This window comes from Puma concolor, chromosome E1 (assembly GCF_028749965.1).
Source record: "Puma concolor isolate L17-30 chromosome E1, mPumCon1.1.hap2, whole genome shotgun sequence".
Classification (NCBI taxonomy): domain Eukaryota; kingdom Metazoa; phylum Chordata; class Mammalia; order Carnivora; family Felidae; genus Puma; species Puma concolor.
In genome coordinates this window covers 4,044,815-4,066,196 of record NC_141680.1, presented here as the reverse complement: position 1 = coordinate 4,066,196, position 21,382 = coordinate 4,044,815, and the positions used below count along the sequence as shown (strand labels likewise).

At 55.3% G+C, this 21,382-nt stretch overlaps 1 protein-coding gene across 4 annotated transcripts in view; it reads right to left on the bottom strand.

Annotated features, from left to right (window-relative positions):
• Window positions 1–21,382, bottom strand: part of NTN1 (netrin 1) — a 188,634-nt gene that overhangs the window by 30,204 nt on the left and 137,048 nt on the right. For all 4 annotated transcript variants that reach the window (XM_086685996.1, XM_086685993.1, XM_086685995.1 and 1 more), the window contains exons 4-5: window positions 20,200–20,349; window positions 17,664–17,717 (exon numbers count right to left, since the gene is read on the bottom strand). In XM_086685996.1, the coding sequence (XP_086542122.1) occupies window positions 17,664–17,717; window positions 20,200–20,349 (204 nt within the window). The remainder of the gene's footprint in view (window positions 1–17,663; window positions 17,718–20,199; window positions 20,350–21,382) is intronic.

Sequence of the window (21,382 nt, the reverse complement as noted above, 5' to 3'; positions counted from 1 at the left end):
GGGGGGAGGGTCAGGGGCTGCACTGGCCCACGTGAGGCAAGAGAGCAGCCCCTCTTCTCCCCTCGGAACAAGAGGGTGCCATGAGTCCCCAGCGCGCTCTTTCTTCTTGCTGAACAAGATGGATTGGAAAACAAATTGGCTCAAATAAAGCATGTAATTAGATTAAAGCCTCTTGCCCAGAGCCCTCGGGGCTGCAAAAAGCGCTCCTGACTGGAGGCAGGAGAGCTCGGCACGCCGAACCAGCTCCTGGACATCCAGAATTTTCTCTTGACCCCTGGCCGCCCACCCCCAGTCCTCCCCAGCTGGCGTGAACCACGCCGAGGGGATTAATTCTACGGCAAAGATGGCCCCAGACCCTGCTCTGCCACCAGCCCCACGGGCCTTGGGGTCACCCGGCTCCCCGCCTGCGGATCCTGCCCGGGCCTCAGACGGCTGCTGAGTGCGGTCCACGGGGCGCAGCTGGGGCCCAGCCCATGTCCAGCCGGAACACCTGGGTTGGTGCTAAGTCTCCACTTGGGCAGCCCTCCCTCATCCCCGTCTGAGCCACGTAACGGCCTCTACGGGCATTTCGCCTCTGCTAACACCAGCTGCCTCTCAGCCCGCGTCGGAGGAGCCTCTGTCCCCAAAGCCAAGGACAACCCGATGACCACTGAGCTATGCCCCTTCCCCTGCCCCCACCCCGAGCCAGGGGCTGCCCCTTCTCCGGGGCCCATCCTCTCAGCTTCTGGTTCTTGGGCAGAACCACCCCCTTTTCCAGAGCGTCGCCTTCCACCGGCGTGCCCCTGCCCCTCGTCCCGGCAGCCCAAGGCCTTCGAACATGCAGCTGTGGCCTCAGAGGCTGCCAGGGAGAGGAAGGGGCAGGCGGGCCACATTCAAGGAGGGAGGAGGCTCGTCCTCCTCTTGCCGCAGCTGTTTCGGGAGTAGTCCCTTCCCCCAACGAGTTGGCAGATGAGCTCCTGGGCGGTGCAAAGGAGAAAAAGAGGGAAGCAGGTATGAAACTTGGGGCTCCTAGACAAAAGGTTTGATGGTCAACAACCTGTCTCCGGAAAGAAAAAGACAACGAGGGCTGTCGGGGGAGACACAGGTGGAGCACAAGCCTGGGTGGGGCAGGGAAGCCACCAGGCAGCAGGTGGACCAACAGTCTCCCCGGCAGACATCACTAATCAACCTCAGAACTCAACCAAGGCGTTCCGGTCGCCCTGTGGGAAAGCCGACACATTCCTTTGCTTGCCACTGACTGGACGAAGGCCACGGGGGGCCACCTGCTTGAAGGTCGGCCCACCCCGGCACCTCCCTGTGGCCATCCTGGAACCTGAATCTGCCTCGGCGCTGATCCTGGGGCTGCACGGGATTTCTGTGAGCTGAGCCTCACCTGTTTCTGTCTCTCCCCCAGGTGGTCTCAGCTCCAGCCCGTACGTGCCCACCACCTGTGTAACCAACAGATCAGCCCGCAAGACCTTCGAAGAAAGCGCCCCCTCCCTTCCAAGCCTCCCTGGGTCCTTCAAGCTCCAAAAGCGTGGCTTTCAGGTGCCCCACCACATTGGTCTCTCTTCTGAACCTGCCTGTTCCTCAGTTCTCCAAAGTGAGAACCCAGGGGGCTCTTCCTGTCTCCAATTCCTGGGCGTCTGGGTTGGGTGTGGAAATGCTTCCTGACTACGAAATCCCTCTCAAGTGGAGGCCACCTGTCTCTTTATCTCAGTTCTCTGGAATACAGGGGAGAACCAGGAAGGGACAGGTCTGGATGGCCCAACCGCCTTACAAAGGCAATCCCTTTGGGTCTTTCCTATACTTTAGAGCTTATTTATTTATTTGGAGAGAGAGAGAGCACACGTGCACATGTGCACGTTGGGGGGGCACAGAGAGAGAGGGAGAGAGAGGATCCCAAGGAGGCATCAGCACGGAGCCCGATATAGGGCTTGAACTCACAAACCTCGAGATCATGACCTGAGCCTAAGTCGGATGCTTAACCTGAGCCACCCAGGGGCCCCCCTGCTCATAGTTTAATTATCCTTCCTTTACGGACTCTGATAATAAGTGTTGTTAGCACTGCTCCTTGAACACGGTATGGAAGGATGTATATATTTAAATGGTGGGGGACCCTCTAGAGATGGGCCCACTGGCGAGAAGAAGGAACAGGTGGCCAAGAGAAGGAGAAGACGACGCACAAAAGTAGGAGAGCAAGACAGGCAGATGTGGGATACCTAAGGGCCACTTTGAACAGAGGCAAACAGTCCCTACCACGGCCCAGAAGCTTCGGGATTGTGGCCGCATCACAGCACGACCCCTTCTTGCAACCCCTGCATCATCCTGCAAGGTGAAATCACATTCAACGGGTAGTGCTCACTGAGCAGGAAAGTCGGCGATGCGTCTGGGAAAGATCTGCCTCCAAGATGATCAAACGCAAAAGAGTTGCATGGCATTAGCTGTCTGCAAACCGTATTTATGGGGGCCGCTCGCTCCCCAGCAGGGCAAGACCCGTGGCAAACACTGCCATCCGCCCGGTCGAGACCCAGCCCTGCTAACCTTCCCACGTGGAGAAGGAAGGTTGTGTGTCTGCTCTGGGGAAGAAAAGAAATCTCGAAAGACTCCAGGGAATCAGACACAGATGCTTCTCCCGCAGAAGGTTCTAGGAGTCTGCATGTTCCAAGGGGAGGCACAGCTACTCTCCCTTGAGCCACTGCAGGGCCTAGAGGTTGGACGTCACCAAGGGGCCAGTGGACAACGTGGACTTATCCCCACCCTGCCCTTGCCACCTGGACACGTCTAGGCTTGCACAAGACAGTCAAGTTTTTTTTATATCAGTCTTTCATGTCGTAACCACCTCTTCAGGCTCCAGGAACTCCCAGATTTCCAGCGGGTGCTCCACATCTGTCCCCCAGTCCTGGAGGACCTCCTGACTCCCACCCACCACCCACAGACCTAAGGGAACCAGAGGCCTGGCTGTGCATCCCACAGATCGCCAAGAGTTGCACCCGACGTGCCCGCTGGAGAGGCGGCCGGGACAATTCTGGTGCAGAGAGACCAGCCAGCCTTCACCCCTGGGTTTGGGGGGCACACGTGTGGCGCATACCATTTAGCTCTGTTCCTGGCACCCACAAGCACCAGCTCCTGTTAGAAACCGGGCAACAGCTACCTGTGCCCCCGCCAAGGAGAATTCCTCAGAGCCCACTGATTTCATGCGCCTCTGCCCTGGGGAGAGCAGGCTTTACGGTGGGCCTGAGGTCCAAGCCACCCCCTTCACCCCCCACCCCCACTATTACATGCTCATCTAAACCCTGAGCCACTGAGCAAGTTCCAATATCTCATCCGAATCAAGGATCAAAACTCTTGCACCAGAGATGAGCTCTGGAAAGCCGCTCGAGAGTATAGACAGACATGTCTTCTCGCTGCAGAGAGCTGAGCTGCCTCGCCTAATGAGGGGGCTGCCTGGCTGGGGCAGATGGCGGGGGTCCCGTCTCTACATGAGGGAAAGACACGGAGACCGAATCTGCCTCAGAGCCAGAGAAATACGGCTCCCTAAGCTTTCTTCAAGGTATAAAGTCCGCCACATTAGATGGACTTTCCAGAGGTCTCGTTGGAGGACCCCAAATTTCTAGCCTTGCCCCGATTCTCTTTATCTGCCATTAGGAAACAAAAGCCTGCCTGGAGGGATGACAGGCACCTTGGACCTGAGGCTTTGGACGAGGTAGAACAGACCCAGCAGGCTCTTGGCGAAGCCTGGCATCGGGAGGCCCACGCAAGGCCACGCGGGACGCCTGGCTCTACCGTGACCGGCAACAGCCTGAATCGGATTCATCGATCTATGCCTCTTTCTCACACAGTAAACCACGGTCCCCTGAACTCAGGGCCCCGCGTTCCATCCTCCCCGTAACCCCAGCACAGGCCCTAATACGGGCCCTCGGCGAACGTGCCACGGATAGATGAATGAACAGACAAGCGCACCAACCCTCGGACTAGAATTCCCAAGGAATGTTGGGGATGGGGGGGAGGGGGACTCCAAAGAGATCCCCATTTTCAGCCTGCAGCCCAGATGAGGTCGAGGGAAGGATTTACAGAGCAGGGGATCAGTATTTCATAAACCCTTCCAAATTGCAGGCAAGGCTGCACCTGTCTCCGTCAGTCTGCGGCTGCTAATCCGCTGTAACAGCTCTGTGCCCCCCATTCTGGCTCCCGCCTGGAGGGCAGAGTTATCCTGTGTATCCGCCTTTAATAAGCGGCCGCCTTTCGGGCGCTGCATTCACCGGAATCTGCTCCCACAGGGCCAGCCCCACGGGGTCTCCTTGTCGGCTCTCTGAATGAACAGGGGATTTTGTGTTCGGCAGGGAAAACAAAGCTGTCCCAATGGGGATCCAGTTGGCTGTCGATACACCCGTCCAGCCAGAGCCAATGGTGGACACGGCCTGGAGCGGCCGTCAACACTGAAGGGTGGTTCGGGGGGAGCAGGGGAGGGGGAGGCTAAGCCGGGGCTCCCTGGGAAGGTCATGAATGAGGGATGCTTGTAGCCCCGTAGCATCCACCCGCTGCCTGGTTGGCCGTTTGGCCCAGCTCGTGAAGCCACTGCCAATGAGGCCATGCCGTGGAACCCAGCGTCGCCTCTGCGTACTTTCCTGGGTGCGTCTGCACCCCAAATCCGGGCAGCTGTCGGGCAGCACGCAGGTCCCTTGTCCTTCCTACACAGAGAAAAGGCCCTCACATTTTTAACCGTTTCCTTCCAGTGCCAATAACTGGATGGCTGCAGATGCCCCTGAGGCCAGGACAGTAAACAAAGGTCTGTGGCAAAGAGCGTGAGCCATTCCTGCTCCTCCTGGGCTTACAGACTACATTAACCGGCATCCCTTGCAGCAGGTGTGGTCAGGTGACTCAGTTCTGGCCAATGGGACACAGGTAGAAGGGCCGCCCTTCTGAGCCTCCTTCCTGCTGCCCTAAGCTCTCTCTTGCCAAACCAGTGATGACCCGAAGGCCCTAGGGGAGGGCAGAACCTCCTGACCGAAGGAGCCTGGACCCCCGACTCACTGCTTGGGACGGAGCCACCCCGCCAGGAACACCTGCGTTGGGTCGCTGGGGCTTCTTGCTGAAGCACAAGGCCCACCCTAAGCAACACTGTCATTACTGAGTGACTGGCTGGGTACCAGAGCGGGGACACGGGGCCCCAGGGGAGAACCACCAGGTCTTTATACAGTGTGGGGTGGCTGGAGTACACAAGACAGAAATCCACAGAGGGTCCCCAAGTCCCAGTAAAACGTGTTTCCCCCTCAAATAACTTACCCAGTAGAGCAGATGTGGTTGGTACCCTGCCCAGAGCCCCCTTACGGGGCTAGCACACCCACCTCTGGCCGCTGCAGGTGCTGAAGCCTAAGGGCTCCCGCTCGCACTTTCTCTGAAGGCCTGCCCTGGGCTGATGGAAACTCTACTGGAAATATCTGGAAAGTGGCACTCCCCCTCCTGGGGGGGCAGGGGGGGGGGAGGCAGTCCCCAGCCTATGGCTAGCTACACGGGCAGGTATAACCGTCCAGCCCTTTAACCTTTCTTCAAGCAGGACAGCTGTGGTATGAGTCACAGTCCAGCGCTCTCTGTGGGAGCAGCTGGACGGAAGAGGGCAGTGGTTGAAGCCTAACCCAGCTGGGCTGGAAGGAAATTTCCAAGCTCTTCTCACCAAACCTGCTGCCCCAAAGTTCATGAGTGTCGAACCCGTCTCCAGCAGAAGGAATCTCTTCCGGGCCCCAATGTCAGATTTCTCCCGACGGCTCACTCCTCGGAAGGACGCTTGCTTGAGGCACCTCAGTAAATGAAAAGTTGGCAGACCTGGATCCGCCCCTGGGGTCCTGCCGTCAACGTGCTGTGTGACCTGGGGCAAGTCACTGTCCCCCTCTGGGCCTCAGCACCGCCCCCCCCCCCCCCACCTGTCAAATGTGGACGCCAGACCGGATATCGAGATCCAAACTTCCATGCCCGGGATGCCCTTCGGAGAAAATGCGGAGAAAAACGTAACAACCAGCGCTCTGGGGAGAAAAAGCCTCGGTCTGTTGCATGTGCCAACTGCCAAGGTGTTAGTATCCCCACCAGGGCCAATTCCCAACCACCAGCATGGCGCCCTGAAGGAGGCGGGAAGTGGGGCGCCCCGGGATTGTCAGCTGGGAGGGGTCGGATAGATCACGTAACTCATTTGGCCTCATTTCATTGAGAAGACTGAGCCCCAAACCATCAAGTGGCCTGGAAGACACTTTCATTGGGGGTGGCGGGGGGAAGGGTCACGAAATCCATGCTCTTAAGTAAATAACTGTGGGTTTAAAGCTGTGGCAACTTCAGCTCAGACTACAACCTGCTACAGCCTGCACGGTATCCCACCAAGATTCCCACAGTGGGATCAGGACCCTTATGGGAAGAGACGCCGGAGAGCTCTCTCCTGGCCGGGTGCACCGGGTGAGGACACAGCGGGTCAGCAGTCTGCAAGCGAGGAAGAGGGTCCACACCAGAACCCGACCACGCCGGCGGCCTGGTCCTGGGCTTCCAGCTTCCGGAAACAGTGAGAAAGTAAACTTCTGTTGTTTAGGCCGCATGGTGTCCGGTGTTTTCTTGGGGCGGTGCTGGCAGACGAATCCATTACTACGATTACGATTAGTTTCGGTCTGGAGTGGTTTTAAACCTGGCAAGGTATTTAAGAAATCGGAGGGACGGCTGTGGGGGCTGCCTAACGCCCACCTCTGGGGCGGGGAGGCTTACTTTGCTCCGGGTCACTGGTTGTGGAGGTTGTGAGGGGCCAAGCCCGACCGCGATCCTGACCAGAGAGGACGGACCGTGAGCTCAGGGGCTTGGCCAGGGAGCCCCGCACAGCCCAGCTACGGTGCGCCCCCTCCCCCGCCCACCAGCGCCCAGCCCCAGGCCTCGAGAGGAACCCCCCAGGGAGGCTTAGGCCTCTGCCCCCACCCTGCCCCTGCCAACAAGGACCCTGTGATATCTGTGACACAGGGGCGGGCCCCCGGGATTCCGATCGCCTCTCTCCCTGACACCTGTCACTTGTCCCATTTCTCATCAGCCATCCCCTTGAGTCTCCAGTGGGAAGAGCTCCCGGGAAGGGCTAAATATTCCGCCCCCACTTGCTCCTCTGGCCTCCCAGGCTATCCCTTTATCCTCTTCCACCTGCAGAGGCCAGCCATGGGGAGACAATGGGGTCCTGGGACCCGCTATGCAAATGGCTTCCTTTGTGCTTCCTGGGGCGACTGAGGCCCCAAGCAGGGGGTGGGGGGTGACAGTGCTCTCTGGGCCCTGCTCACCCCCAGCCTGACCTCTGCCCCAGCCCTTTGTGCAGACCCCCAACGGGGGAGAGCAAAGGGGGAGGGGGAGGAGACCGGGAAAGAGAAGGAATAAGAAAGGTGGTGGAGAGGGGTGATGAAGAGAGACAGAAGTAAAGGCAGAGAAACACAGAGATGGACAGACAGAGAGTGGGTGGAGAGGGGTGATGGAGAGGGGTGATGAAGAGAGACAGAAGTAAAGGCAGAGAAACACAGAGACGGACAGACAGAGAAGGAAGGAAAGAGGACAGCTTCACAAAGGCTGCCCAGAGCAGGGCCTCCTGGCCCAGAGGAACCAAACAGTAAGCTGGACCCTCCAAAGTGGCCGTTTCTGTGGGTCACCAGTGGTCAAAGAAAATGGCCACACCATTCGTTCCAACAGATTCGGTGTGGGATGAGTCTGGTCCCCAGCCAGGGTGCAGAGAGCAGGTCCCGCACACGGGCCCCATGTCCCTTGAGCTCAGCCTCTGGCCTCCTTTCCTGGGGTGTTCTGGGGGTTGTTTCATCCCCCAGCGACATTTGATTATCACAACTGTCTAGAAGGTGGAGGCCAGGACAGCCCCCCATCCACCCCAACTAAGAATTTTCCAGGCCCTCTGTCAGCCATGCTGGGATTGAGAAACCCTGCTGTACACCCTCCTCCTTGATGGACAGCTTAGGTCACTGCACAATGTCTCCACACTCCCACCATAGAGACACATAGCAAGGATTTACGATGTTGTCCCATTCCCTTGTCCCCTCCACTGTGAAGGTGCCCTCTCTTCAGGGACATTCCCCTGAAAGAAGCTCAGAGCTCTTGCCCCCTACCCCCACCCCAAGTGACAGGCCGGACATGGCCTCGCCCCTTGCCCTGCGCTGACAGCACAGAACCTGCTCAGGATCTCTCTCTCTCTCTCTCTCCCCTCTTTCTGCCCCCCTGCATGCATACTCTCTCCCTTCCTCTCTCTCAAGACAGATAGATAGATGATAGATAGATAGATAGATAGATAGATAGATAGATAGATAAAACTATTTCAGGAAAACATGTTGAAGCAAATGGGACAACACGTTCATTGTTAAGTCTAGGCAATAGGAATGTGGGTGTCCCCCCTCTGTCCTCTCTGTGTCTCTGAGGTTTTCACAGAAGTTTAAAAACTGGGGGCGCCCGGGTGGCTCAGTCAGTTGAGCATCTGATTCTTGATTTCAGCTCAGGTCACGATCGCAGGGTCGTGGGATCGAGCTCCGTGCCAGGCTCGGCACTGAGTGTGGAGCCTGCTTGGGATTCTCTCTCTCTCTCTGCCCCTCCCCAGCTCACTCTCTCTCTCTCTGTCTCTCAAAAAAAAACAAAACAAAAAAACAAAAAAAACAAAAAAAAACAAAAAAAAAGTGTAGCAACTGGTTAAGCCACATTAATTCCAAAATATAGTAATTTATAGTAAAACTGAGAATTCGAGATAAATTTTATTTTAGATTCGGCTAAATTTTCCATGGAAAACGGATTAGCAAACCTTTCCTGGGTGAACACAGGATCTCCTTGCTGAGGTGAGAAAACCCGCTTTTTAAAGGCTCCAATGCACCCATTTCTTTTTTTTATTTTTCTATTTTTTTTAACGTTTATTTATTTTTGAGACAGACAGAGACAGACCATGAGTGAAGGAGGAGCAGAGAGAGAGAGAGAGACACAGAATCGGAAGCAGGTTCCAGGCTCTGAGCTGTCAGCACAGAGCCTGACATGGGGCTCAAACTCACAAACTGAGAGATTATGACCTGAGCTGAAGTCAGACGTTTAATCGACTGAGCCACCCAGGCGCCGCCCCCAGAATCGACTTATCTTTAATCAGGCGTCTGGTCCAATTCTTTACCAGAGTTGACCCTCCCTGTGTAATGTGCTTTGGCAATATACTATATTTTTCCATTTCATATTTGAATATTCTCCTGCAACATAATTACACGGATATCCCATAATTAACTAAAACTCTACTGAAAGACAGCTGGTTATTCCCCTATTTTATTATAAACAAGGCTGTAATAACAACCTTATAGCTAAATCTTGGCATGCATCACTATTTCCTTAGGCTAAATTCCTAGAAATGAAGGGATGGGGTCAAAGATACATTTTGATACACGATGCCAAATCATCCTTCCCAAAAGTAGTACCGAGTTGCCCTTCTATAACCGCAGTGGACGAATCTGTTTCTCCAACCCGTTCAACACAGGGAATTACTTTTTGTTTTGTAAATAGTTATCAATTTAACACCTTTTGAAATGCCATTTCTGTTAATGTTGTTTTTTTAATTACTAGTTAAGTATAATATTTCAGATGCTTACTGCCATTTGCTCAAATGCTCTGAATTTCTAGTTCATTTTGTCAGCCCAATTTTGTATTAGAATCTCTCTCCCCACCCTTTCTTATTGAATTATAAGAACTCTTTATTTATTGAAGATATTAATCTTTGGTCCTCTATGTCACAAGTATTTTTCTCAGCTTTTAGTTTGTCTTTCTGTTGCTTCTAGAAAGTTCTGATGTACCGAAGTTTTCATTTTTAGCCACTTAAAATCTTTCCTCTTATGATGTCTGACTTTTATATCATATTTAGAAAGGATTTCCTCACCCCCAAGATTACACTGACATGGATATGTTTTATTCTAGAACTTTTAAGGATTCATTAAAAATACAGAAATTTTTAATCCTGGGATTTATGTTGGTTTATAGCATGAAGCAGAAATCTCATTTATTGTTATTTTTTAAAAAAATAGGCAGTTTTCCCAGCATTGATTCCTTTCCTCACGGAGAAATAATCATAGCTTTACCACCTACTAAGTTCTTATGTTTACATTTGAGTCCATTTCTGGACTTTCAACTCAGCTTTTATAATTTCTCTATCACACTAATTTAAATATCCTGGTTACAATATTGTAAAAATCTGGGAGGGCACATCACCCTTCGCTACTCTTCTTTTCAAAAAACTCTTGACTGTTAGTACTCATTTATTTTTCTAGCCGAACTTAAGGACCATGTCCTATCCCATTAGGATTTTGACTAGAATCACGTTAAACTTATTTAGGGGACAGTGACATTTTACAGTGTTCAGTCTCCCCCACCCAGAGCACAGTAAGACCTTCCTTTTTTTTTTTTTTTTTTCCTGGTCTTCCATAATGTCCCTTGGAAAAGTTTTACCCTCTTTAAAAATATACATTCTGGGGCGCCTGGGTGGCGCAGTCGGTTAAGCGTCCGACTTCAGCCAGGTCACGATCTCACGGTCCGTGGGTTCGAGCCCCGCGTCAGGCTCTGGGCTGATGGCTCAGAGCCTGGAGCCTGTTTCCGATTCTGTGTCTCCCTCTCTCTCTGCCCCTCCCCCGTTCATGCTGTGTCTCTCTCTGTCCCAAAAATAAAAATAAACGTTGAAAAAAAAAATATATACATTCTGAGGATGCCCGGGTGGCTCAGTGGGTTAAGCATCCAACTCTTGATCTTAGCTAGGCTCAGGTCACGATCTCACGGTTCATAGGTCCGAGCCTATGAACACATCAGGCTCTGTGCTGACAGTGTACAGCCTGCTTGGGATATTCTGTCTCTTTCTCTCTCCCTCTCTCTCTGCCTCTCCCCGACTCCTGCATGTGCGTGCGTGCATGCTCGCTCTCTCTCTCAAAATAAATAAACAAACATTAAAAAATTTTTAAAATACACTGTACTTTTAATGCTACGTTTATTTCTGTGTATTTGATATTTTGGCTACTGTTCTAATTGGGATTCTGTTTCCATTATACGAATGCTGTGTATTCACCCAGTAACACTACAGGCTAGACATCCCCTTAACATTTCACTCATTGGGACACTGTTTGTAAGTAGTTCCTGTTGATATATAAGAAAAGTTCCTGCCCTCTGAATGTTAATTTTGCAGTGGCCTCCCTGCCCTCCTCCTACCAGTGGTAGAGGGTTTTTCTTTTTGATTTTGGAAAAGGCATGTTTTTAGTAATGCAAATTTCATCCTGGGCGCACGCATATGTGTGTGTGTGTGTGTGCGTGTGTGTGAGAGAAATGCACCTGCTCCCCTATCCAAACTGTTCTCTCATCTAAGCTGACCCATCTGCCCTGTCTTACTCGGGGCTGCCTTGTGACCAAAGGGACCGAGTCGTGCATGGTCCTCCGCACCCGCAACCAGTGGCTTCAGCCACGCCAGCCCCACATGCCAACCGGCCACACGCTCCCAAGAGCCACTGTAACTGGCACCTGCAAAGGACAGAAGCTTTTCACTGCCTGCCCCTCCACCTCCACCTCCTTCCTCCGACCTCGCTGCTGCACGGGCTTGTCTCCTCTCTTGGAAGGATGCTACCACGCCGTCAGGAATTACCAGAAAATTACCCGAAACTGACCAACCAGCATAACTACCGGAGGCAGAATGACACGGAGGTCAACGCCACTCACAGACTCGGAGGCCGGGGGACCTTGGCTGGAATGTGGCTGTAGCTGCACTGCTTCCTGGGACTTCTTAACCTCTCTATGACTCAGTGTCTCCTGCTTAAAATGGGAGCTCATCGCAGTACCTACCTCATCCGGGTGGAAGGGCTGGTTAATGGTTAATGACTGACAAGAGTGCCCGGCACCGAGTAAGCATTACATAAATGCCATCTCCTTCCCCTGCTTCATGCAGCCAAAATCTGCTCCTCGTTACCTGGTCCAACCTCTTTGATGTTGGGATGATGTTTATCTGATGGCAAATTCACCTACACAGCTGATTCCGGACAGCCTAACATCCTGTTCCAGGCCAGCTTGGAAAACCAGGGCCTCAGTCAATTCGCAGACCCTCTTCTTCCAGGTGACATGGGCTGCCCACGTGGTCCACGGTCTCAGCTCCTTCCAGGAGTCCTCCCCTCCACCCCCATTGGATCCACGGGTCCCTTTCCCCTGTACCAGGAATACTCAGAGCCCGGGGAACAAGTCCTTCCCTGGTGGCTCCAAAGGGAGAAAGACGATGCAGGCAACGTGGCCAGACTTTTTCTATATAACGTGAGGGGATACGGTCGCTGCCACACATCTGGAAAGCGACAGATGGACGTCTGCCATCAACCCCGTGTTGGCTGAGCCACGCCAGCTGGGAGATAAAGTGTGGAGGTGCCAGAAGGCACCCCTTGACCTTCAAATTCTCCCAGTGAGCAAGGGGACTGGAGGGCAAGCATGTCCCCCATGGCTGTTCAGGCCCCAGAGCCCTGTCCCCATGGCTCCCAGTCTCCACTCAGCCCGCCCCAAACCAACTAGGTTCACTTCACTCTTGACTGTGACCTTTAAACATCTGACTTTTTTTTTTTTTTTTGGAATTGTGGTAAAATACACATAACATAAAATTTTACCACATCACCCGTTTTTAAATTGGGGCCATTCAGTGGCATCGAGCACATCCACAATATTGCCCGTCACCACCATGTAGTTCCAGAACCTTCTGTCACCCCAAAAGGAAAACCTGTACCCGTCAAACGTCACTCCCTGTTCCTCCCCACTCTCAGTCCCTGGCAACCACTAATCTGCTTTCGGTGCGTGGATTTGCTCATTCTGGGCATTTCACGTAAGTGGGATCATACGACATGTGGCCGTGTGTCTCCCACATCTTCCACTCCGCACACGGTCTTCACGGTATTCCGTTCCTTTTTCTGACGGAATGCTAGTCCAGGCCTGGGTAAGCCGTGCTGCGTTGAGCCACTTTTGCGACGATGGGCATCTGGGCTGTCTCCACCTTTTGGTTACCGTGAAGCCAAGCGCTTGGCCCTTAACTGACTTCCAGTTTTCGGCTCCCTGCTAGGTTTAGGGTCCAACAGCAGCTGCTGGGAAGGCTGTGTGACGAGGGCACCCAGCAGTCCCCCGCCTGTCTCGGGCAACACCAACCATTCCTTCCCAAGGTCTTCTCAAGAGCCCCACCCCCAGCAAGCTGACCCCGTACACCTGTCCTCATGCCAACAGCCCACACGGTAATCCTGCCTTCCCCATGAGCCATCGGGAGACCCTGCATTGTCCCTGCCGTCCTACTGGGTTTTTACTGAGCATACGACAAGCCCACCGCTGAACCAGAGCCGTCACCCGGATTCATCTCACGCAGCCCCCACGGCGACCGTACGAGGCAGGGCTATTATCACAGCAGGGCCTCCTTATCCGCGGTTTTGGTCACCCACGGTCCAGAAGCAGGCGATCCCCCTTCTGATGTGTCATCGGGTCAGCAGTGTCACGTCACCCTTATGCCCACCTCCTTCGTCCCATCCCAGGGGCATTTTATCATCTCCCAGCCTCACAAGACAAAGGCTGAGCACAGGACGGTAAGATTATTTTGAGAGACCGACCACATTCGCGTGTCTTGCGTTACACATACCGCCATAGCTGTTCTGTCTTATTGTGAGTTACGTTGTTCGTCTCTTACTGTGCCTGGTTGATTACTCAAACTCTAACACAGGTATGCACGTAGGGGGCAAAGCAGAGTACGTATAGGGTTCCGTACTGTCTGTGGGTGCAAGCATCCACTGGGGGTCTTGAAACGTGTCCTGTGTGGATAAGGTTGGGGTTGGGGCGGCATGGGAGGCGGGACTACTGTCTCAGGAAACCAGATCAGGCACAACTCAGGGTCTCGGGCTCCTGATTCGGTCAGTGCTCCGTCAGCCCCCTGTCCCGCCCCCCAACACCTGGCCAATACCCGCATTCAAGTGTTACCAGGTGGTTTTTTCCACACTCACCCAAGCTATTCCTTCACTTGGAAAACAAAAACCCCAAAAGGAGAAAGACCCAGGCTCATCCAGATGGAGGTCTATATAAACCCAATTTCCTCCCATGAAAAAAAAAAAAATAGAAGTATCAAGAGGCGACCAGATGAGACACATCTAAGGTCACCCCCCCCCCCGACCCAACACCCACACCTGGGGGTGGAGTCCTTCCTCCAGCCACTGGGCTCCGTGGACGGGATGTCTCTGCAGGGCTGGTTGCCCGGATCTGGGGCCTTGGGAGCAGGAGGCAGGGTGCAGGCCCCCAAAAGGGTGAGCCACAGAGCAAAAGTGGCAAACGTGAAGACCAGGCCTTCCCCAGCCGTCGTCAACTCTTCACCCCAGTACCTCTGCCCGCACCAAGCTCTGCAAGGGGCTGGGGAAGAAGCCCGTCACCAGAGGCACGGAGACAGCCAGCAGGCATGATCTGAAGGTCATTGCCACCAGGAGAGGCAGGGCAGGGAGGGCCCCAGCGGCCCCAGCTCGCCTTCATTCTTCAGGGGAGGCAGACAGGAGAAGTCTGAGTGCCTTCGGAGGCCTCACAGCCAGTGGAGACTCAACCCCAGATCTCCCAGCTCCAAACCACAAACCAAACAAACAGATCAACAACCACCCCGGAGGCGGAGGTGATGGAGGGCGAGGGGAGGCAGGCGGTCCCTTTTCAGCCCCAGGATGGAGGTGTCTAGGACCGTAAGTAGGCAGGTTTGGGGTGGGTAGTCTGTTTCCCCTTCCTATCCGGTTCCCCGCTGGGCCCCGGGTCCCCAGACCTCCCACAGGCAAGGCATCCCTCACCAACCGGCCCAGGAGAGGGTCCCAGCCCGCTCCGTGAGCAGGTGGTCGGTGTTCCCTGAGGGAGCTGGCCCTTCAATGGGAATGGGTTCAGGGCGAGGTTATGTCCATCAGCTTCCAGGACAAATTCTCCGTTTATTAATTCTCCTCCATTACGCAGGCAAAAGTAAACACGCTTTTCTCAGGCAGCCTGGCACAGAGGCCTTCCCTATTCAAACACTGCAAGAGTCTTGGACGTATGAGCTCCCAGGCCTGCTTCCCAGGGGGCCCCCTGGCCTCCTGCCCGCGACATCCCAGCCTGCCGAGACAGGCGAGCGGAGCTTTGTGCGGTGGCCGGCTCCAGGGTCCGGCGCTCAGGGCCTGGGAATGGCCTCGGGTCTGCAGGAAGCACGGGAGATCCCGGTCGCCCGGGGTACAAGGTCAGAAAGGGTCTGGCCAAAGCTGCGGGCGTCACACCTGCCCACTTAACCCCTCCACGAGGAAAGCGCTCTGCAAAGGCGTGGAATGCCTGCTTCCGTTTAAATCATGCTTTTAAAGGTGCGGGGAGAAGAAAGGAATAAGGAAACACAATAAGGAAATCAAAAGAACTGCTAAATGCAGGCTTTGCAAAGGCGGATGCTGCAGGTGTTTCTAAGTACTTGCTCAGGAATCGTTTACCTGTGGAGCAGAGATGACTGCATGTTTTTTTTTTAAGTTTATTTATTTCTTTTTGAGAGAGAGAGAGAGAATCCCAAGCAGGCTCCGCACTGTCAGTGCAGAGCCCGATACGGGGCTCGAACTCACAAACCACAAGATCGTGATCGGAGCCGAAGTCAGATGCTTAACCAACTGAGCCACCCAGGCGCCTCGATGGTCGCCTGTTTTATACCAGCTTCTTGCAGCCTGGGCAGGAATCTCACAATTTGTTTTTTCCTTCTATTTCCGCCCCCTCCCCCCCCCCCCCCATTTCTGATTGGGAAGGGAAAAAAAAGCCTCAAACCACACTGCATGAGGCATAAAGTCAAGCTGCAAGCACCAGAAAAAGGGAGGCGAGACAGAGAGAAAGAGAGAAAGAGAGAGAGAGAGAGGGAGGGAGAGAGAGAGGGAGGGAGAGAGAGAGGGAGGGAGAGAGAGAGGGAGGGAGAGAGGGAGGGAGGGAGAGAGGGAGGGAGGTCACCACCCACCTTGCCCTTGGATGAGCCGTGTCCAAAGCCCCCAGGAGCTTGCCCAGGTGACTTCTCCTGTGACCAATGTCACATGGAGGAAGCAAGAATCAAGACTCTATTAAATGTAAGCATCTTTTGGCTGCAAAACTGCTCTCCCCCAGAGCTAGACTAATTGGGAGGTGCCTTTACATTATGTTTTTACTTATTTTTTTATGTTTTCTTTATTTTTGGGAGAGCGCCAGCGGGGGAGGAGCAGAGAGAAGGGAACAGAGCATGCGAAGCGGGCTCTGCGCTCGCAATCCGACAGCGGCGAGCCCGATGCGGGGCTTGAACCCATGAACCGTGAGATCATGACCTGAGCTGAAGTCGGACGCTCAACCGACTGAGCCCCCCGGGCGCCCCGCATTATGTTTTTACAGAAAGAGCCTCATCCCACCTCCCAGGTCATGCTACGTCCCCCCAACGCTTTCCCATTACTGTTTCTCCTGGAAGTGTCCCCTGCAGCTCAACCAAAGGGGACTGAAGACTATCCGGCAACTCAAGACTGAGATCTTTTTGGTTTTCCGTGGAGTGTGGCCACAGGCACTTTCTAGAATGTTCCTCTATCCTTTCCGATTTCAGGGCTGTTGACCAGGCTGGCTGGTCCCCACCTGGCACCCCCTCCAGCCAGGCTATGAGCCCAAAGCCGGGGCTGTGTAACCCCTTCCCGGACCAGGGACTGGTGACTCCTGGGGACCCTTTCTCGCGGCAATATTTCTAATTTTTTTAATGTTTCTTTTTGAGAGACAGAGAGAGCACTGGGGGCGGGGGGGGGGGGTGTGGGGAAGGGGGCAGAGAGAGAGGGAAACACGGAATCTGAAGCAGGCTCCAGGCTCTGAGCTGTCAGCACAGAGCCCAACGTGGGGCTCAAACCCATGAACCGGAAGATCACGACCTGAGCCGAAGTCAGACCCTTAACTGACGGAGCCACCTAGGCACCCCTCAACAGCAATATTTCTAAATGCAAACACAAAATACCCAGAACTCCAAAGGAGACTGATCGTACTGAAATACGCTTACCCAAATATTTTACAAAAACCCAGCTTTACGGTACAGTAACGGAATAGACGGGCTTCTTTAGTAACGATTACAAATCACGATCTGGCAGCGGGTTCTGTCACTTCCGTCATGTCGAGGCAACAAATGGGCACAGACGGTATTGCGTGATAGCTGCACCATGTGACATCTGCACCGCCTCTCACGTGGTGTGAAAGGAGCTGTGATTTCCGTGGGCTGCCCACTCTGCCGCAGCTCGGGGCCGAGCTTCCCGGCGGAGAGAATGCCCGATTCCGGGCGGAGGAGAGGGACAGTGAGGGTGTGACCTTCTTCCAGTCCGGGTTCCCAGTCCCCCTGAGTCCTGTGCTCGAGGTGTCTTTTCCAGCCCCACCCCCACCTCCTTCCTTCTCTGCAGCCCCAGCTGGGCGTGCAGGCAGCTTGTGACCCTGGGACCGGCAGGTGGGGTGCAGCTCTGAGGGCCTCAGGCCTGGGCGAGAAGCTGGTTCACAGGCACCAGGAAGCCCCCCTCCCTTTAATCTTGGGGGGAGTATCACGGGAAAATGTCCTGTGTTTCCATCCTCCTCGATCCAGCCCAGGGGTACCCCTCACACCCAGCGGCGCCCCGATGGTGATTCTGAGGCCTGTGGCAGCCCCCTCCCCTCCCCACGGCGAAGCAGGACACGCCTACCTTCCGGTTCCTCCACGCTGCTGGCTGCGGTGGTCGGGGGTGCCACGGGGATCTCTGTGGGGTTCGGGATGGGAGGAAGAGAAAACCAGGTGAGAAGATGTTACTTTTGGCCTTAGAAAAAGACGAGCACAGCACAGACTCCTCCCTGGGCCCTCCTCCCTTCCCCACTCCAGAAGAGGAGGGCCAGGGAGGAGGACGAAGCTGATACGGGTGCCCGGAATGTGGCCTTGTTCTCCTTCGGGGAGGCACGTGAAGGGACGAGGCGGGGGGATCTGTGCCCCTGGCCTGGGCTCCCGCAGGCTCACACCTCACAAACTAAGGCATTTTCTCCGTGGCCAGAACAGACCGGCCACGGAAGAGCCAAGGGCCTCAGAGACACATGCGCTTTCCGGGGGTCGCTCCCTTTGTACCTCGAATGGCAATTCTTTCATACTAGCTCCTGACTCCGCCCTGTGACCAGGAAAGGGGAGGAGGTTCAGCCAGTCTCCAGGGGGGAAACCACAGACCAACGGTCCCTGAGGGGAGGGACTGGCCTCCCCTGGTGAACAGAAGGGTCACAAAGGTCTCCACGAATCCCCCAGACTCTGGCCACCATCTGACTGTTGGGGGCAAGACCTCCCTCAACCTCAAGACTCTGGATCAGCTGGGGCCTGAGGCTTGGTGGGTCGAGATGGAACACTCAGGCCTGGGGGCCTGCCCGAGAGTCACCTTCAGAAGTAATGGGCAGGGGACCCAGCTCTCAATTTGGAGTCAGATCCTGCTCTCAGGGGACTTTTCTTTTGGCCCTCATGAGCTACGCGGTCCCAGCGGAGTTTCCGGAGGGAACATCAATGGCCCACGTATGTCCAGCAATGGGGCTCCCCAACCCCAGTGCCTGGGCCAGTACTGGGCCATGTGCAGAGGGCCTGGCTCCCAGACCTGCGACAAGTCAGGCACCAGCCCCCAGGGAACACTGTCTGGGCGTCTGTAGCCAGCGGGTGGCCGCAGGAACACACGGGAATCCCGTGGGAATGCCTGGGCACAGCATCGGCCCACCCTTTGTGAGGGGAAGGGAGAGAAGGCACAGAGTGGGTCAGAAAGCGAGGGTTCCGCTTCCCGAGGTTTCTGCCTCCCTCTGTCCCCAGACTGTGGACCATCAGCTCCATTTCAAGGGCTTTGAAGTGATGTTTCCAGCCATTTCTGAGCTCGACCCCCAGCCCCACCTCCCCGTGGCAGCCCTGGGTTCCCCCCAGCGTTCTACAAAGGTTCACTTTGCAGCTCTTTGGACAGATGGAGGAGAAGGGTTTTTGCCAATACTAAGACTCTGACAGCTATAGGTAGTCGTGAAAACCATTTCTCCCCTGGATGGATACTGAGCTCAATTTCCCGAAGGCCAGGGTCCGGGTTATCAGCTGTTACCGGACGCCTGGGAACATCCCGGGTCAATGGACTCTCCTGCAAAGAGCCAGCCAGTAGATACATTCGGGGCTCCTCAGGTCGTCCGGTCTCTACTGCAGCTACTCAGTTATCCTACAGCTCAAAGCAGCCACAGACAAGCAGATAAACCAGTGGGCATGGCCGTGTCCCCATAAAACTTGACGGACACTTCACTTTTCATTGCCTATCATTCCACACGTCATAAAACATTAGTCTTCTGACTTTGCCTTCAAGCATTAAAAAATTATCAAAAGAAAACATTGAGCCACACTAAAACAGGTGACGGGTCAAATCCCCAGGGCCAGAGTGGGCTCACCCTTGCTCTGGAGAAACAGACCTCATCCCTCGGGTCGGCCTGCTTAGCCGGGACCCGATATTTTTCTGCTCTCCCTTCTGGGTTAAGTTGGCCTTGCACAAGGAGTCGATAAGGCCAAGGCCGGGGGCTGGCTCCCAGCCAGGCTGGACGTCCAGCCAAGGCTAAGTCTCCATCATGACACCTGGTATCATCCTAGCGGTTGCAGAACAGTAAGCCCCTTCTGAGCCGGGACCACTGCTGAGTGACCCCTGCCATCTTGCTCATCCCTTCCCCTGGTGTCAGCGACTGAGGAGTTAACAGCTGGGCCGAGGGGCCCCCAAGACACTAAGGGGTGCTGTCATCCATCATGGCCCCGGGGCGGGGGGGTCACGCACGGGAACCTGTAGTGTCAGTCTGTTGTGAAACTGCCAGGGCAGGGGGGAAACTGGAACCCCACAGCAGCCACAACGGCGACCCCCGGGACAAAGCCACCCCAGGTCCGACACCAAGGCAGAATACAGGAACAGGCCCTGGGTGGAGGAAAGGGGCTCGCTTTCCTCTGGGGGCAGGAGACTCAGTCACTGTCAGGACGGAAAACAGCAGACTGGCTCTGCTGAGTTCCCAGCTGCTTCTGCAAGAACCCCACGGGTATGGTGGGGGGGTGGGGGGGCTCGCATGGGGTCCCACCGAGTACAGCGCATCGAACGCAGAGACCCCACGTCCATCAGCGCTCAACCCGCTGGACGTCAGCAGTCAGGGTTGAGGAAGGGTTTCCCTCCCGCGCAGCCGGGGGCGGGGGCGGGGTGGGGGGAGGCTCGCACGTACTTATGCAGGGGGCGATGGGGGAGCGGCTCTGCTGGTAGCCTTTGGCACAACGGTTGCAGGTAATGCCGGTCACGCCGTCCTTGCAGGGACACTGGCCGGTGGTCTGGTTGCAGGTCTTGCCAGCAGCACCCACGGGGTGGCAATCACAGGCTGCGGAGGACACAGGACAGGAGGGTCAGAGGGCGGGCAGTGGCCAGCCCCTCCCTTGGGGCTCCCCTTTGAATCCCATCCCGGACGAAGAGCGGGCCAAACCCACCCACACACCCACACACACACACACATTCCAGAGGCTCTGAGAACTGGCCACCTGCCTACCTGGAAATGGGGAATGAAAATCAAAATGGACCATCTTTTTTTTTTTTTTTAATGTTTTATTCATTTTTTGAGACAGAGACAGAGCGTGAGCAGGTGAGGGGCAGAGAGAGGAGGAGACACAGAATCCGAAGCAGGCTCCAGGCTCCGAGCTGTCAGCACAGAGCCCGACGCGGGGCTCCTGGACCATGAGGTCATGACCTGAGCTGAAGTCGGACGCTGAAACGATTGAGCCACCCAGGCGCCCCTCAAAATGGACCATCTTGAACTGTTTCAGCAGCAGGGAAGCAAAGCAGGGGAGCCCCTCCAGAGCCCCGAGAGGAAGGCTGGCCCGAGCTCGAGGATGTTTTGGCAAAGGCCAAGCCCACAGGCTGATCACAGGTGGGAGAGTTCAGAATCTCAGCGGGTGAGTCTGTGCCCCTCACTCCTCCATCCCCAGCCAGCTCCCGGCCCCCAGGTGTCCTTCCCTACCCTCCAGGTGGGAGGAATGGAGTTGGGGGCCCGACAGAGCCGTGGGGCTGGCCAGGTCTGAGGTGGGACTCTCCAGGCTGCTGTGCCCGCCTTGACTGGCAGCCAGGTGGCCCGAGACCCAGGCTTCTGGATGGCACAACCCATAAGCTTTCGCACCAGGAAGGGACACGGGGGTCACCTAAACACCCTGACTGGATGTGCCAAGACTAGAGAGGGGAAGAAACGTCCTGGGGCCTCGCAGAAAGGGAGCGGCCTTGCTGGGAGGTGGAGGCCCCACTGGGCAGGTCAGACAGCAGAGACAACGGGGGGGGGTGGGGGGGGCCACCTGAGTCCCTGGCTGAACGTGATGGGTTAGGAGGTGGGGGGGGGAGGGGCGCTGTCTGCAGGAAGCTGGTGTTTC